This window comes from Physeter macrocephalus, chromosome 11, assembly GCF_002837175.3.
Source record: "Physeter macrocephalus isolate SW-GA chromosome 11, ASM283717v5, whole genome shotgun sequence".
NCBI classification, from domain to species: domain Eukaryota; kingdom Metazoa; phylum Chordata; class Mammalia; order Artiodactyla; family Physeteridae; genus Physeter; species Physeter macrocephalus.
Genome location: NC_041224.1, coordinates 154,359,335 through 154,373,689, shown reverse-complemented (window position 1 = coordinate 154,373,689; position 14,355 = coordinate 154,359,335). Strand labels below are relative to the sequence as shown.

At 39.2% G+C, this 14,355-nt stretch overlaps 2 protein-coding genes across 3 annotated transcripts in view; one reads left to right on the top strand and one right to left on the bottom strand.

Annotated features, from left to right (window-relative positions):
* ALDH6A1 (aldehyde dehydrogenase 6 family member A1) overlaps positions 1 to 13,707 on the top strand; it is a 21,061-nt gene extending 7,354 nt beyond the window's left edge. Inside the window, exons 2-12 of the mRNA XM_007120772.4 lie at positions 857 to 916; positions 1,935 to 2,009; positions 2,954 to 3,115; positions 3,344 to 3,422; positions 3,824 to 4,126; positions 5,269 to 5,390; positions 6,770 to 6,959; positions 7,171 to 7,352; positions 8,972 to 9,151; positions 9,423 to 9,521; positions 11,291 to 13,707. Of these exons, the coding sequence (XP_007120834.2) occupies positions 857 to 916; positions 1,935 to 2,009; positions 2,954 to 3,115; positions 3,344 to 3,422; positions 3,824 to 4,126; positions 5,269 to 5,390; positions 6,770 to 6,959; positions 7,171 to 7,352; positions 8,972 to 9,151; positions 9,423 to 9,521; positions 11,291 to 11,395 (1,557 nt within the window). The 3' untranslated portion in view covers positions 11,396 to 13,707. The remainder of the gene's footprint in view (positions 1 to 856; positions 917 to 1,934; positions 2,010 to 2,953; positions 3,116 to 3,343; positions 3,423 to 3,823; positions 4,127 to 5,268; positions 5,391 to 6,769; positions 6,960 to 7,170; positions 7,353 to 8,971; positions 9,152 to 9,422; positions 9,522 to 11,290) is intronic.
* BBOF1 (basal body orientation factor 1) overlaps positions 9,528 to 14,355 on the bottom strand; it is a 40,288-nt gene continuing 35,460 nt past the window's right edge. Inside the window, exons 11-13 of one of the 2 annotated variants that reach the window (XM_028496164.2) lie at positions 14,223 to 14,337; positions 10,722 to 10,777; positions 9,528 to 9,662 (exon numbers count right to left, since the gene is read on the bottom strand). In XM_028496164.2, coding sequence (XP_028351965.1) covers positions 10,766 to 10,777; positions 14,223 to 14,337 — 127 coding nt within the window. In that variant the 3' untranslated portion in view covers positions 9,528 to 9,662; positions 10,722 to 10,765. Of the gene's footprint in view, positions 9,663 to 10,721; positions 10,778 to 11,596; positions 14,338 to 14,355 lie in introns of those variants that run through there. The other variant, XM_024118452.3, reaches the window with a different exon arrangement.

The following is a 14,355-nucleotide window of genomic DNA, read 5'->3' as shown; positions in this document are numbered from 1 at the left end:
CGGAGCCTGTGCTCCGCAACGGGAGAGGCCACAACAGTGAGAGGCCCGCATACCGCAAAAAAAAAAGATAGTGAACATATTAATTGCCCCAAAACGTTTCTCTCTTACCCCCTCCTCTTTTCCTCCTCCGTCATCTCTAGGTAACCACTCATCTGCTTTCTGACATTACCTTTTACATTTTCTAGTTTTATATAAATGGAATCATACCGTATATACTCTTTTCAAGTCTTAACTTCTTTCACTCAGTATAATTACTACAGTTATCCATGTTGCATATATCAATAGTCGATTCCTTTTTATTGCTGAGTAGTATTCCAACATATGGATATACCATACTAGTTTCCCTATTCACCCATCCAATTGTGGACATTTGTGTTGTTCCCAAATTTTAGGCTGTTACGGATAAATTTACCATGAACATTCATGTTTTAAGTATTTGTGTGGGCATATTATACATACATTTGATACTTGGTTATATACTATCTTATATTCAACACCTATTGTGTTAGACACCATCCTAAGTGTTTTCTTATTTTTAGATTTATGGTAACTACATGTACCAGGCCAAAAATTAGAAAAATATGGTCTAATGACAAAAAAATATTTTTTTAACCAGGACTGTCCTGGAAATTGAGCACATGATCATTATGGTTTATTGTTCTCTCATAGTTTGCTGTGTCTCATAGTCTCACAACTTTTCTCTTTAAAGACTGTATGACCCTTGAGAGCAAACACCAAGTCCTTTTTCATATACCCACAGTAACTAGTATAATGTTAAGCATATAGTAGCCATTCACTAAATTTTTAATAATTTTCTGCTCTCATTTATCAAAATAACCATTCTTTTACCTCCCAGGTTTCTTCCAAGGTGAACTCCACTTGGCACCCAGCATCCTCCTTCTCTTCATCTTCAGTGGTGAGTTTATTTGGTAATAAAGGCTGACTTCTGAGAAGGAATCCAGTATAGTTTGGGGGTATTCCCATTTATCTTCTTTACATAATTATGATCAGAGTTTATCTGAAATTTTCTATCTTGGTTTTCTTATCTCATATTATGTCTACTATGTTGTAAGCATTTCCAATATTGCACGGTGGTCTTTATGATTATGATTTTTAATGGCTGTATAATATTCTATCAAGTAGATATAGCCTGAATTAACTAATAATTTTTCCAGATAACATTTAGACTTATTCTGTTTTTCAGTATTATAAAACAAACATTTATTTATGTAGTTTTCTTCTTTCTCTTCTGAATTAGGATTACTGTGTCAAAAGATACATTTTCTTGGCTTGTAGAGGTTTTCTTGACCCTGCCAGAAAGGTTATCTTCTTTACAACCTTTAGAGTTGTTTTTACAGACCTACTGTCTATCAGCCATTTGCAATAACTAAACGTGATATATAAGGACTGGTGCTCAAAATCCTGTTTATATAGAAGCATGCACATACTGTAACATAGTAATCTTTCACCTTTTTTGGCCCACACACCACTGAAAATTTAATGAAAACAAGCTACTTCTCAGAAAAACTACACAGATAGAAATGTCTTTTAAAATCTTTTGATTATAAAGGTAATGCATGCTCATGGTAATGTGACAGAAAGTCGGCTGGGCCAAGACGTCCTAATAGCTAATCTTTGTTAACACAGAGTCTACTGCTTTTTTAGTATAAGCTTCTCAGTGACATATGTTTACTCGTGAAGTTCCACTGTGTGATTAGCAGGGAATTTCCCATTTACAGAGAGATCACAGTATTGAGAGGCTCTGCCCCATATTAATAAGCACTATAGACAAGTATATTGTATATCTCTTTCCTAGTGCTAACATTTCTAGAGGGCAGAAAATTCAGTTATCAACCCCAATTCCTTTTATCTTTGTCAAAGAGAGAAGTTAAGCAACTAAGTTTTGTGTTGTTTTGTGTTTTTTTTCTCCCCAGCCAACTGTAAAGCTTTTCATTGATGGGAAATTTATTGAATCCAAAAGTGACAAATGGATGGACATCCACAACCCCGTAAGCAAAGCTGCTTTGGGACTTAAACTTAACTAGCCTAGAATTCTGGGAACATGGTGGGAAAATAGGGACCAGGGTGTCTATTGTGAAGCACATGGTCCTGCCCCTGTGACTATATTAAAAATGAAGAAGGTGGGGCAGGGACAAAGGATGATGTGCTGCTTTTTTTTTTTTTTTTTTAAAGATTTATTTATTATTTGTTTATTTATTTTATTTATTTTTGGCTGCATCGGGTCTTAGCTGCAGCACGTGGGATCTTCGTTGAGGCATGTGGGATCTTTGTTGCAGCATGCGGGCTTCTCTCTAGTTATGGCTCACAGGCTCCAGGGCACGTGGGCTCTGTATTTGTGGCGTGCGGGTTCCAGAGCACATGGCCTCTGTAGTTTGTGGCACGCAGGCTCTCTAGTTGAGGGGCGCGAGCTCAGTAGTTGCGGCACACGGGCCTAGTTGCCCCGCCGCATGTGGGATCTTAGTTCCCTGACCAGGGATCGAACCTGTGCCCCCTGCATTGTAAGGCAGCTTTTTGTTTGTTTGTTTGTTTTTTAAATTTATTTAGTTTTGGCTGCATTGAGTCTTCGCTGCTGCGTGTGGGCTTTCTCTAGTTGTGGCGAGCGGGGGCTACTCTTCATTTCTGTGTGCGGGCTTCTCATTGCAGTGGTTTCTCTTGTTGCGGAGCACAGGCTCTAGGCGCGCAGGCTTCGGTAGCTGTGGCACGTGGGCTCAGTAGTTGTGGCTCACGGGCTCTAGAGCGCAGGCTCAGTGGTTGTGGTACATGGGCTTCGTTGCTCTGCGGCATGTGGGATCTTCCCAGACCAGGGATCAAGCCTGTCCCCCCTGCATTGGCAGGCAGATTCTTAACCACTGCACCACCAGGCAAGCCCTAAGGTAGATTCTTTACCACTGGACCACCAGAGAAGCCCCTGATGTGCCGCTTTCTCCATCAGGCCACCAATGAGGTCATTGGTCGGGTCCCTCAAGCCACCAAGGCTGAAATGGATGCAGCAGTTTCTTCCTGCAAACGTGCTTTTCCCGCATGGGCAGACACTTCAATATTAAGCCGTCAACAGGTCCTGCTCCGCTATCAACAACTCATTAAAGAAAACTTGGTAAGAAATCTGAATGGTGTAATTTTCCAAACTCTTGCCTAGGGGATACTTGTCACTCTCATAGAGGCCCTTTTAGCTGCTCTCCCTAACTGTACAATACAGAGAGACATAGATCATGGCTCTCTCCCTCATAGTACTTCTCGCTGACTTTTATTCTCTTTTGGCTGTCTGAGAACTAAGAGGAGGCACATCCTTGCATTGGTTTCTGTTTGTGTGTTTTCTCTCTAGAAAGAAATTGCCAGGTTAATCACGCTGGAACAAGGGAAGACCCTAGCGGATGCCGAAGGAGATGTATTTCGAGGCCTTCGTAAGCAGGGATTCCTCATGGGGAGTTCAGGGACATTGGGAAGAACCAAAGGAAAATGAGAGGCAAAGACCCCAGATGGGGGATTGCTTCTTCCTTTATGTAGATTTTGCTATCCCATGATATCTTTTTTAATACTTGTGGGAAATGACAGTACTCAGGTATCTGTGGGATTGGTTTACTTCATTCATTATTTTACTCAAATGATCTTCCAAATGGTATATGCATTGCACTGTCTTTTTCCCATTCAGATAATCTCACTTTACGCAACCCCTTCACATGGCAAGTCAGTGTTTCTTCCCTCTGTCGTTGGTCTTGCCACTCAGGGCTGACTAGAGCATGACAAAACTAAGTAGTGCACAGTGTGGAGAGTTGGTGGCCCAACTGCTTCTTCTGTGTTCCAGAGGTGGTTGAGCATGCCTGCAGTGTGACATCCCTCATGCTGGGAGAGACCATGCCATCCATCACCAAAGACATGGACCTTCATTCCTACCGTCTGCCTCTGGGGGTGTGTGCAGGCATTGCTCCGTTCAATTTTCCTGCCATGATCCCCCTTTGGATGTTTCCCATGGCCATGGTATGTGGAAATACCTTCCTAATGAAACCATCAGAGCGAGTCCCTGGAGCAACTATACTTCTTGCCAAGTTGCTTCAGGACTCTGGTGCCCCTGACGGAACACTGAATGTCATCCATGGACAACATGAAGGTAACTGCCCCTCTGTGCATGGCACTTAATCTGGATACCAAAAAATCAAGGTGTTGAGTCAGTGATGGGGTGTTTTAGGATGAAGAACCTAGGGATGAAGGGATTTACTAGTAGTAACCTCCATGTTTGAAGATAATGTTTGTTGATTGTTTTGCCACCTCTGTGCTAAGGTAACTAACTGGGGAGTAGCGGTGCTTCTTGCCCTACAGAATACGTTAGGACAAAGAAATATGGTTAGGGCAAGATACAGATGAGATTAAAGAGAAGTTTTCATTTCAATATTGAGAGAATTTATAAGGTTATTTAACTCAGACTTTATAGATCTCAGAGGTACTGAAGTCCTTCTGATTCATATAATAATAGCTAACACTTAAAAAGTGCTTCTGTGTTTCAAGCACTGTTCCTAATGCCTTCTGTATATTATCTCATTTAGTCTTTACAACAACACTTTGAGGTAGGTACTATTATTTTCCCATTTTACAGATAAGAAAATTGAGGCATAATGAAATTAAGTGATTTGCCCAAAGTCACGTTGCTAGAAACTGTCAAAGTCGGGATGTGTATACTTAAGAAGGCTAACCCTGGTTTTTACTTTTAAATACTATGCTCTATTGCCTCTCACATGAGGGCACAGTAGCATCTGAGAGTCCTAGTATAAGTGACAGTTGAGGAAATATCACATTCATAAAGGACAAAAGGAAGAGTTGAGTATTGAAAGGCTATTATTTTGGAGGAAAATAGGAGTTGTAGCCTTCAGAGTTAGATTAAAAGTAGAAATTCTGGACTATCAAGTGGGAAAATAATGAAAGAGAAGAGGTTAAATAAGATTTGTAGTTTAAAGAATTTAAGAGAGGGACTTCCCTGGCGGTCCAGTGGTTAAGACTCCTCGCTTCCACTGCAGGGGACGCAGGTTAGATCCCTGGTTGGGGAACTAAAATCCCACTAGCAGTGGAGCGTGGCCAAAAAAAAAAAAAGAAGAATTTAAGGGAACAAGGACAGAGCTCCAAAATGGGAATCCAGGGTAGAAAAACAAAAGTATGAAAACTTCTCATTCATAGCAGTGAGAAAGGGGGAAATTTGCTTTGCTGAGAATCCCATAGCCCTTTTCTTCTTTGTGGTAATCATTTATTTTCTTCTTAAAGCTGTAAACTTTATTTGCGATCATCTTGATATCAAAGCAGTCAGCTTTGTGGGATCCAACCAGGCAGGAGAGTACATCTTTGAGAGAGGGTCAAGACATGGCAAGAGAGTTCAAGCCAATATGGTAACTTCTTATTCCTTTTCCCCCCAAATTCTGTTATATGTATTAAAATTACCTAGAAAAAGCCCCTCAGCAGAGGGGCCACTCATCCCACTCTAATGCCAGTGTTTCTTTCTTCACAATTCATCCTGGTTGTCTTCCCTTTAACCACAAACAGTGTGATGAGTTTTATTCTCTGTCACTTTAATTACCTTTTATCTTAACTAGGTAATCTTGGTGATAAAGTCACATTTCTCCATAAGAATGATATTTAAATTCTTTGGGCTTCAGCAGTAACTGCCAAATTCTGCTTCTGGCCCTGTTTCTTCCTTCATACCATTCTTCCAGCTAGACCCCATCCTTCCTGCCTTTAAGGCGTATCCTAACTACTAATGTCAAAAATATGATCTTCCCTAAGAGCCCAGACTATTTAAGGCTCTGGAAAGAGCCAGATATCCCTGTATGATATATGAGTGTGGTTTACTTGGCTGCATAGTTTTGCTGTTCCTTAGTGACTAGCTCCTTGCCAAATACTTGGCAATTCTTTGATACTAAATATAATGTCCAGTTGCTACTTTCTTACCCTTCCACTAATGTTGCAAAAAGGGTAGCCACTTTTGTACAGGCTTGGAGACTGTTCATGATATGCCCATTTGTTCCTTTTCATGGCTGGATGTGTTTTGGCCAATTTGATTTATGCCCCTCCCAGTTCACTACATATTTCTTGAATGTATTCTGTGTCTAGCATTATACTATGTGTAATGGGATACAGTTAAGTAGCAGACAAGGTATCTATTTATGTACTCAACTATAGCTGTATCTGGAAACATGTGGAAATGACCATATGTCAGTCCTACATAGCAGTTTATGAGGCTGTGTATCTAGAAGCAAGCCAATTGGGGGAATTTCTTTCCGGAAATTGTGTATCAGGAGGCCTACCTCCTATTTTGCCTTTCAGCTGGCTCCTGGCAGCTCTATGTTTACATTGTTCTTCATATAACTGGAACCTCTGACAAACAACAGATTCTTCCTTAGCTAACTTAGGAAAGAGAAGGGAGTTCTCCTTGGCTCCTGGATGCAGTGTTTAGCCTGTCAATTTGACCGAACGTGATTGAGGCAGTGTTTTTTTGTTTTTGGGGGCGGCGTTTGATAATGGTTTTGATCTAAATAAGCACCTATCAGCTTTTCAGCTGAGGAAGTGAAGCAAAAGTAACCTGGAGACTTACTCAGTGTTGCCAGTACTTCAGCAATATCAAAATGATAATAAATCTGTTTTCAAAGCAACACAGGATAAATTCTCGAGTGCTTTCCTTAAATTCTCATCTGAAATCTCAGGTTCTTTAATTTCTTAGCCAAATTGCATTTTGCCAAGGAAGATTCATGTACTTTCTGTATTTCCTTAGGGAGCCAAAAACCATGGGGTAGTCATGCCAGATGCCAATAAGGAAAATACTCTGAACCAGCTCGTTGGGGCAGCATTTGGAGCCGCTGGTCAGCGCTGCATGGCTCTTTCAACAGCAATCCTTGTGGGAGAAGCTAAGAAGTGGCTGCCAGAGCTGGTAGAGCGTGCCAAAAAACTGAGAGTCAATGCAGGTAACCAGTTATCTGCCTGGCTTCTTTAGACTTTGCCTCTGTGGCACTAAGCTCTTGATTTTCACATTGGCCTTGTCCAGTGGGAGCAATCATGTTTATTCTTACCATTGCCTCTCTTTGTACTGTACTACTTGTCATTTGGATTCATCTTTATTTAGCACTCATAATTTATGTTACTGAAGACCTTAAATACTTCTGTGTTGTTCTACAGGAGACCAGCCTGGAGCTGATCTTGGCCCTCTGATCACCCCCCAGGCAAAAGAGCGAGTCTGCAATCTGATTGATAGTGGAACAAAGGAAGGAGCTTCCATCCTTCTTGACGGGCGAGATATTAAAGTCAAAGGTTATGAAAATGGGAACTTTGTTGGGCCAACCATCATCTCAAATGTCAAGGTGAACAACTCTGGATTATTTATTTTGCAAATATATAATTTTGTGAAATTAGCTAAAGGCACCTCATTCCTCTAATTTATAAATGAAGACATTTAATGACTAGAGACCTCATCTCTTGCCAGAATTACTCAGTTATTTTATCTCAAGTCTGAATGAGTCTCCCCTCCTGACTTCCAACCTCTTTCCACTATACCAATGGTTGGAAAACTTTCCATTAAGAGCTAAAGAGTAAATATTTTTGGCTTTGCAGGGATAAATAGTCTCTGTCACAACTACTCAACTCAGCCATTGACATGGTGTGGTTGTATTCCAATAAAACTTTATTTATGGACAATGGAATTTGAATTTCATATAGTTGTGTATAGTTTTAGGTGTCATGATTGATTTTTTTCAACCATTTAAAAATTGAAGAAACCATTCTTTGCTTGTGGGCTGTACAAAAACTGGCAGCAAGCCACTCCAGCTCACGGGCCATTATTTTGCCAGTTCCTATCTTACATTATACTTCTTACTTGTTTAACATTAATTTCTTCTTCCCTCTCCTTCTTACTGCCTAGTTTATAGCTAATGCAGCGTCTCCATCAATATATCAGCCCCCAATAGTTATTGAATACCTACATCTTCACCAGAAAGTGACAAAAGGAAAAGAATTGGTGTCAATTTTTATTTATCAAAACTGAAAGTTGCTCAGCTAAAATGACAATGACTCCTCAATGACTATATTGAGGAGTTTTTTTGAAATTCAGATATCCCCACTAATCCTATTATAACCCTGAATAGTCAAGAGCTGAATCTAAGTATAGTAGAAATTATGAGATTTCTTGCCACAGAGTCATTGAGGAAAAATCCACTTATCAGCAACAAACACAGCTGACCAGCTGCAGTGGTAAAAGATGTTTTGAATGTTTAATGTGACCTGATACAAAAATAAAAATGTACAGACTCATTTGGGAGGCAAAGGAACAAATGAGAATAGATTGTTTATGTTACAGAAAACTTAGCACAGGATTTCTTTAAATAGAAAAATTCTCCTGTGGTGTTTTGTGGTGTTTTTGTGTTGTTTTTTTTTTTGCGGTACGCGGGCCTCTCACTGTTGCGGCCTCTCCCGTTGCAGAGCACAGGCTCTGGACGCGCAGGCTCAGCGGCCATGGCTCACGGGCCCAGCCGCTCCGCGGCATGTGGGATCTTCCCGGACCGGGGCACAAACCCGTGTCCCCTGCATCGGCAGGTGGACTCTCAACCACTGCGCCACCAGGGAAGCCCTCCTGTGGTGTATTTGATTTATTAAAAAATGAATTTTCAAGTAGCTTTTCAGTAAGATAAGAATTGGATAAACAAGTAATACAGGCATAAAACAGGAAGCTAGTGATGGGCGATGAGACCTAAAAATACAGTGCTTAAAGGAAAGGAGTGTATTTATATTAATAGGAATTTCAAGTTATTTATGATTGGTAGCTTGGAAGATGGAACACAGCAAGAAAGGACTTTTTTTTTTATAGGTGATTTAAAATGAAAAGAGATTATTACTAACATAAAAGCTGTTCATTAAGCAAGTGGGTAATAAAGTACCAAATAAGCAAAAAATACTGACTTCTCTTCTGCTACATCACTCCTGGCAGCCAAATATGACCTGTTACAAAGAGGAGATTTTTGGCCCAGTTCTTGTAGTTCTGGAAACAGACACTTTGGATGAAGCCATCAAGATCGTAAATGACAACCCATATGGAAATGGAACTGCCATCTTCACCACCAATGGAGCCACTGCTCGGAAATATTCCCACCTGGTAGATGTCGGACAGGTTTGTGAACAGAATTCTTAGGATATTCTTGTAGCCATTTACTGTTTCCTATGTAAGGGGAGAAGGTAAACAGCGATCAGTCACTGCCCCTCTGATCTCCCTCAGTGCCCCATTTCTTCCTCAGGAATAAAAGCTCATGGGATGCAGGATCGGGTGGAAGGTGGGTAGTTAAAATTGGTCTCTCTGATGCCAAGCATTTGGGCTTCTAAATGGAAAGTTCCTTTGTTTGAGTGTTTTTCTTAGTATTTGACGTGGATTTGTTCTGCTTTAGGTCGGGGTGAATGTGCCCATTCCAGTGCCTTTGCCAATGTTCTCATTCACCGGCTCTCGAGCTTCCTTCAGGGGAGACACCAATTTCTATGGCAAACAGGTGACTTTAAGTTTAAAAAAAATATTTTTCCTCTAAGAAACTTTCTTGAACATATTCAGGAACAAGGATTCTGCAAGGAAGGGCCTGCCAGCAGCTTCTGTGAGGTTACATGTTGTTCAGCAGTACTTGTCAGTAGTTTCCCTAGAAAAGATATAAAAGTTAACAAAATTTTGCCAATTCCTGAATAACTCAAGGCAACAGAGTTTTTGGGAAAGAGCATGAGTAAATCCAAGCCTTTGTATATGTCCTCTCCTCTGCCTGTGACCCTCTCTTCCTGTATCCCCCCTTTCTTCCCCCTTTTCATCTGACTGTTAACCCCCAGTTTAAAGTGTGGACTCCTCCAGAAAATCACCTCTGACCACCACCATCCCCTTCAGTGTTGGGTTGGGTATGTCCTCATGTGCCCCTACTGCACACATTGCTCCCGTAATAGTTACTCATTTACTAAAAATTTTATTGAGCACCTTCTGTATATTAAACACTATTCTATAATAAAAATGCTATAAATGCAGCACCGAACAAAAAATAAATAAATAGAGCAGATCTGGAGCCAAATTACCACTATTATCCCATCCTTCAACTGGTGCATATATCCTAAAGCAAGAACAGGCATGGCATGTTCAAACAGCAGAAATGGGCTGGAGCACAGTGAGTGAATAAGGAAGATAGTGGTAAGAGATGAGGTTAGAGAGGTAGGCAGAGGCAAGTCATGTAGTAGGACTATTTAAGCCATGTTAAGAAGCCCTCATCACACTGTAATTATTATTTACTTATCTGCAGAACGTGGCACAGAGCAAGTACCCAAATATGTGTTGGACAAATGGGCTAGTGAAAGTTCTTTGTAGTCCCACAGAAATACAGCCATTTTGGGACCTTCAGTAAAAAATTACTTGTTTTCTATACAGGTGTCCCTTTTATAGGTTAATAATAAATTAACAGTGGGATTACACAGCAGGCTATGACAGTGTAGCCAGCTGGTTAAGAAACACTGTTTGGAGGTGGATTACCTAGTTTGTGCATTAGTCACAGCTTTTGTAAAATTGACTAGTTTGATACTATTAAAAATTTCTTTCAAGGGAAGCAAAGTAAAACTCTTGCTTAAAATAGTTTGTCAGTTTTGGAGTTTTTTTCCTCCTATGTCTTTGTTTAATTACTGTAAGTTACTCTGGTGAATGAGGCTTCTTAGAGTAAAAGACTGACCTTATATACAGTGTGAAGTCTTAAATCCTTAGGTACTTAAATTGCTATTTTGCATTCTGGAAAGAAGACATAAAAGTATCATTCTTACATAATGAAACGTAAACTTCAGTTGTATCTTATATTGAAAGTATGTAATAATCGCTAAAGTTGTTTTCACTATATTAACATTGCCCAGATTTTGTCTAATAATTCTAGAAGAGTATTTTAATCAAGCTGGTTGTTTTTTTCTAACAATATCCTTCTAGCTTGCTAGTAATTTTATGTGTTAGATCTGCAGTCTATTCTCTTTTACTCAAGCCTATTCTTATAAAATAAATACAGGTTTAACAGTTTACCTTGTTCAATTTTTCCATTTAGATGTGCCAGGTAATATGCTAAATGTTTTACATAGATTATCTCATGAGCAATATATTTAATTTTGGTTGCACCTATTCCTCCAGTAGGAACATGAATAGCATTTCATAGCACCTCCTTCAAAAGTGATTAAAAGAGGCATCATGAAACCCCCCGGGCATATATGGTAACTCTCTCTTTCTCTCTCTTTTTTTTTCTTTCTTTGTTCTCTTTAGGGCATCCAGTTCTACACTCAGCTAAAAACTGTCACTTCACAGTGGAAAGAAGAAGATGCTTCTCTTTCCTCACCTGCTGTAGTCATGCCTACCATGGGCCGTTAGAAACGAGTTTGTTCTGGACTCAGTCCATCCTGAGTAATTGCCCTTTATTCTTGACCAACTCCAACTGCCAACTTTGCTCAGATCAGATCCCTGGGATTGGAATACTATGTAACTAAAATCTTTCACAGGACCATTATCCCCTGTTAAGTAGCTAATAGGGAGACTCCTAGTGTAATTCTGAAACCAGATTTTCACTTGCTCTTCATAATTTTATTTTTGAGGTCACTGTTCTAACTGTGAAATGCTTCTCTGGAATAAGAGCTTAGACCTGATTTCTAAAAATTCTCCCCTTTTCTGATGACTTGAAGGAAGGCAACATTAGCGTGTATAAAGACGATCTTCCAAGGAAAAGGATCTCTTGTATGGGGAAATAGGTCAAAAATAATTCACCCTTTGGTTGATCGTCAAACACAGCCCCACATAAATGCCAGTGGGTGAGGCCTCTCTGCGAAGCTTTGCTGAGACTCTCATTTATCCCACACCACACAAGATATAATCCATCTTTACTTATCCCACAGATGTGACAACTGCTTCTGTCTTTTCTGCTGAATGCCACTTTTTCCTAGTGACTCATGACCACTAATTCTATTATTGTCACTGTTCCTGCTTCTTAAAACCACTTCCCAAGGATACCTCAGTATGCATTGGATAAGTCAACTTTTTGTGGTGTGTGCCAAGCGTTAAATTTCAAGGTTTGCTTTAGCAATCAATTAATGCTTCAGTCATTAATCCAGATGCCAACAGGATTTTTTTAGAAAACTATTTCAAAAGTTATATCAGGCCCAGAAATCAAGGGGTATTCCAACCATGAAAGTGAGCAAGACTCTTTTTTTTTTTTTTTTTTTTGATGCTTAACAGGATCTCATGTTTATTGAGAAGTGATTAATGGTAAAAAGAAAGGCAATGCCCTTTCCTCATTGGCTGAATAAGAAACTGAAGAAACATTCACTACATGTTTTACAATATTTTTCTCTTCCAAAATGCATTTCTGTAAACAAGTTTTAACCATTGTTCTTAGCTTTGAAATCAAATTAATGCTGAACTTAATCAGTATAATGTATAAGAACAGAACATTTCTTAGGGCTCCTAGTACTTTACTTTGAGTAACAAAGGGTCAGAGAAAATGAACCACCCTTAAAGATACAACCTTGGGTGACACTGTTAAATTCTCCAAGACAAAAATTCTTCCTAAAAATGTTCTTCCAATTTGGAAGGGAAAAACCAAATTCCTACTTTCTGGGGTGGAGGCTCAAAACCTTCAGACTCAAGTGTTTTCCAAGTATGAGCAAGACTGTTGCCTAAAGTAAGTCTAACCTGATATTACTTGTCAAATTTTTTATATTGTTCTTTCCTCTTGCCTGCATTTCTCATTTGTGATACTTTTTAATGAAAGAACCCTAATGTAAAGTAATTGACTGGGGCCTAAGAAATTTCAAAGCTTTCCATGTGTGAAGTAGTCAAAGAAATGCTTTGCCAGATTCCTCTGCTACCATTAATTCAACTGTCTTTATGCTTTTTGTTTCTTTGCTATAGCTCAACTTTAAGTCAGAACAGAAATTTACGTGCTAAACAGAATAGATTCTTTTTGCTCTACCATGCCAGTTGAATCCTGTCTTTCTGATATGGTCTTCACCCATTGAACTAGGAGAAGGCTTCTCATTTCTGGTAAAGTAGTCTCTGGTCCTCAGCCAGATGACGTAGGTCATTTATTTTTCTGCTTCCTCATTAGTTACGTAGATAATGCTAACCTATTCCATGGGGGTTATTTAATGAATTAAGGATGGTAAAAACCTTGAAAATGTTTGTGCACTCTGTGGATTTTAGGCTTATTACTACCACCTGTTGGATAGAATGTCAAAATCTTTAATCACTTAAGGTGATTGAACTTTAATAAAATACATTTATGACCCTCCTGGCGCTTTTTTTTTTTGGATTTGCCTGCCTAAAGGTGAGGCAATAGAAATTTATAATTTCATAATAGAATGCCTCTTGTTTTATCTCTTATCACAGCTGACAACTGGCAGTAATATTTAATCCAGTCCAACAACTACAGGCTGGGTTGAATAAAAGGTCATATTGTCTAAATTCCAAGTGGAATTAAATATAATCACAGAGACTCCTAAGTTTTCCTTACATTTAAGGAAAATTACTTTTTAAGAAATACTAACTAATCAGAATTGTGCTGCTCTAATTGGAATCAACTCATTTGGCTAGGTACTTGCTACTCAGAAGAGTTTCTTATTTCTTAGATGGAAAAAAATCTGTACAGTTGTGTTCATGCTAGTAGCCGCTAAAAAATTCAGTATTTTCTTTTTGCTCTGATGTGGCCTCACTGGAAATTTCTCAGATTTTACATTGTACTAATTGATTATGTACAACAAATTACAAGTAAAAAGCTCTTAAAAAGAAAACCTGGCTTTTTTTTTTTTTTTTTTATGGTACCGTACTTCCTTATAATGCCTTTGTCTGCTAGCTTATAGTGACCCAGACTTCCCACCTCTGTCCAAAGCCAAGAGTTACATGGTCACTATGTTTATTCTTACATAAAGGATAGTACATATTTTAACTGGGCTATATATTTCAAAAGGCAATTTATAGGTTTTCCACACTAAAAGAGGTACAAATATGCATTTGCATTAAATATATGCCTTCCTTAGTGTGGATATTGTTTATTAAAATGTCCACAATCTCACACTAATGTTATTACTCATTTCACTGATCCCTGAGAGCTCCCGGCTAGTAGAGAAAAGAACTGTGACTTAGAGGAAGCTGCATGAGGAAGGGGAACAATTATGTATATTGTTTGCTTAGATTATAGACTCCTTACTGTGTCAGACTCTTGTGATCCTTTCTGAATATTGGGTATCACCAGTTCACCAGTAGAGTCTAAGACTGGCACTTGCTGGGTGATGAAGGTTTGATCTTGAAGCTTACTTTCATCCCTACAATAATGACAAAGT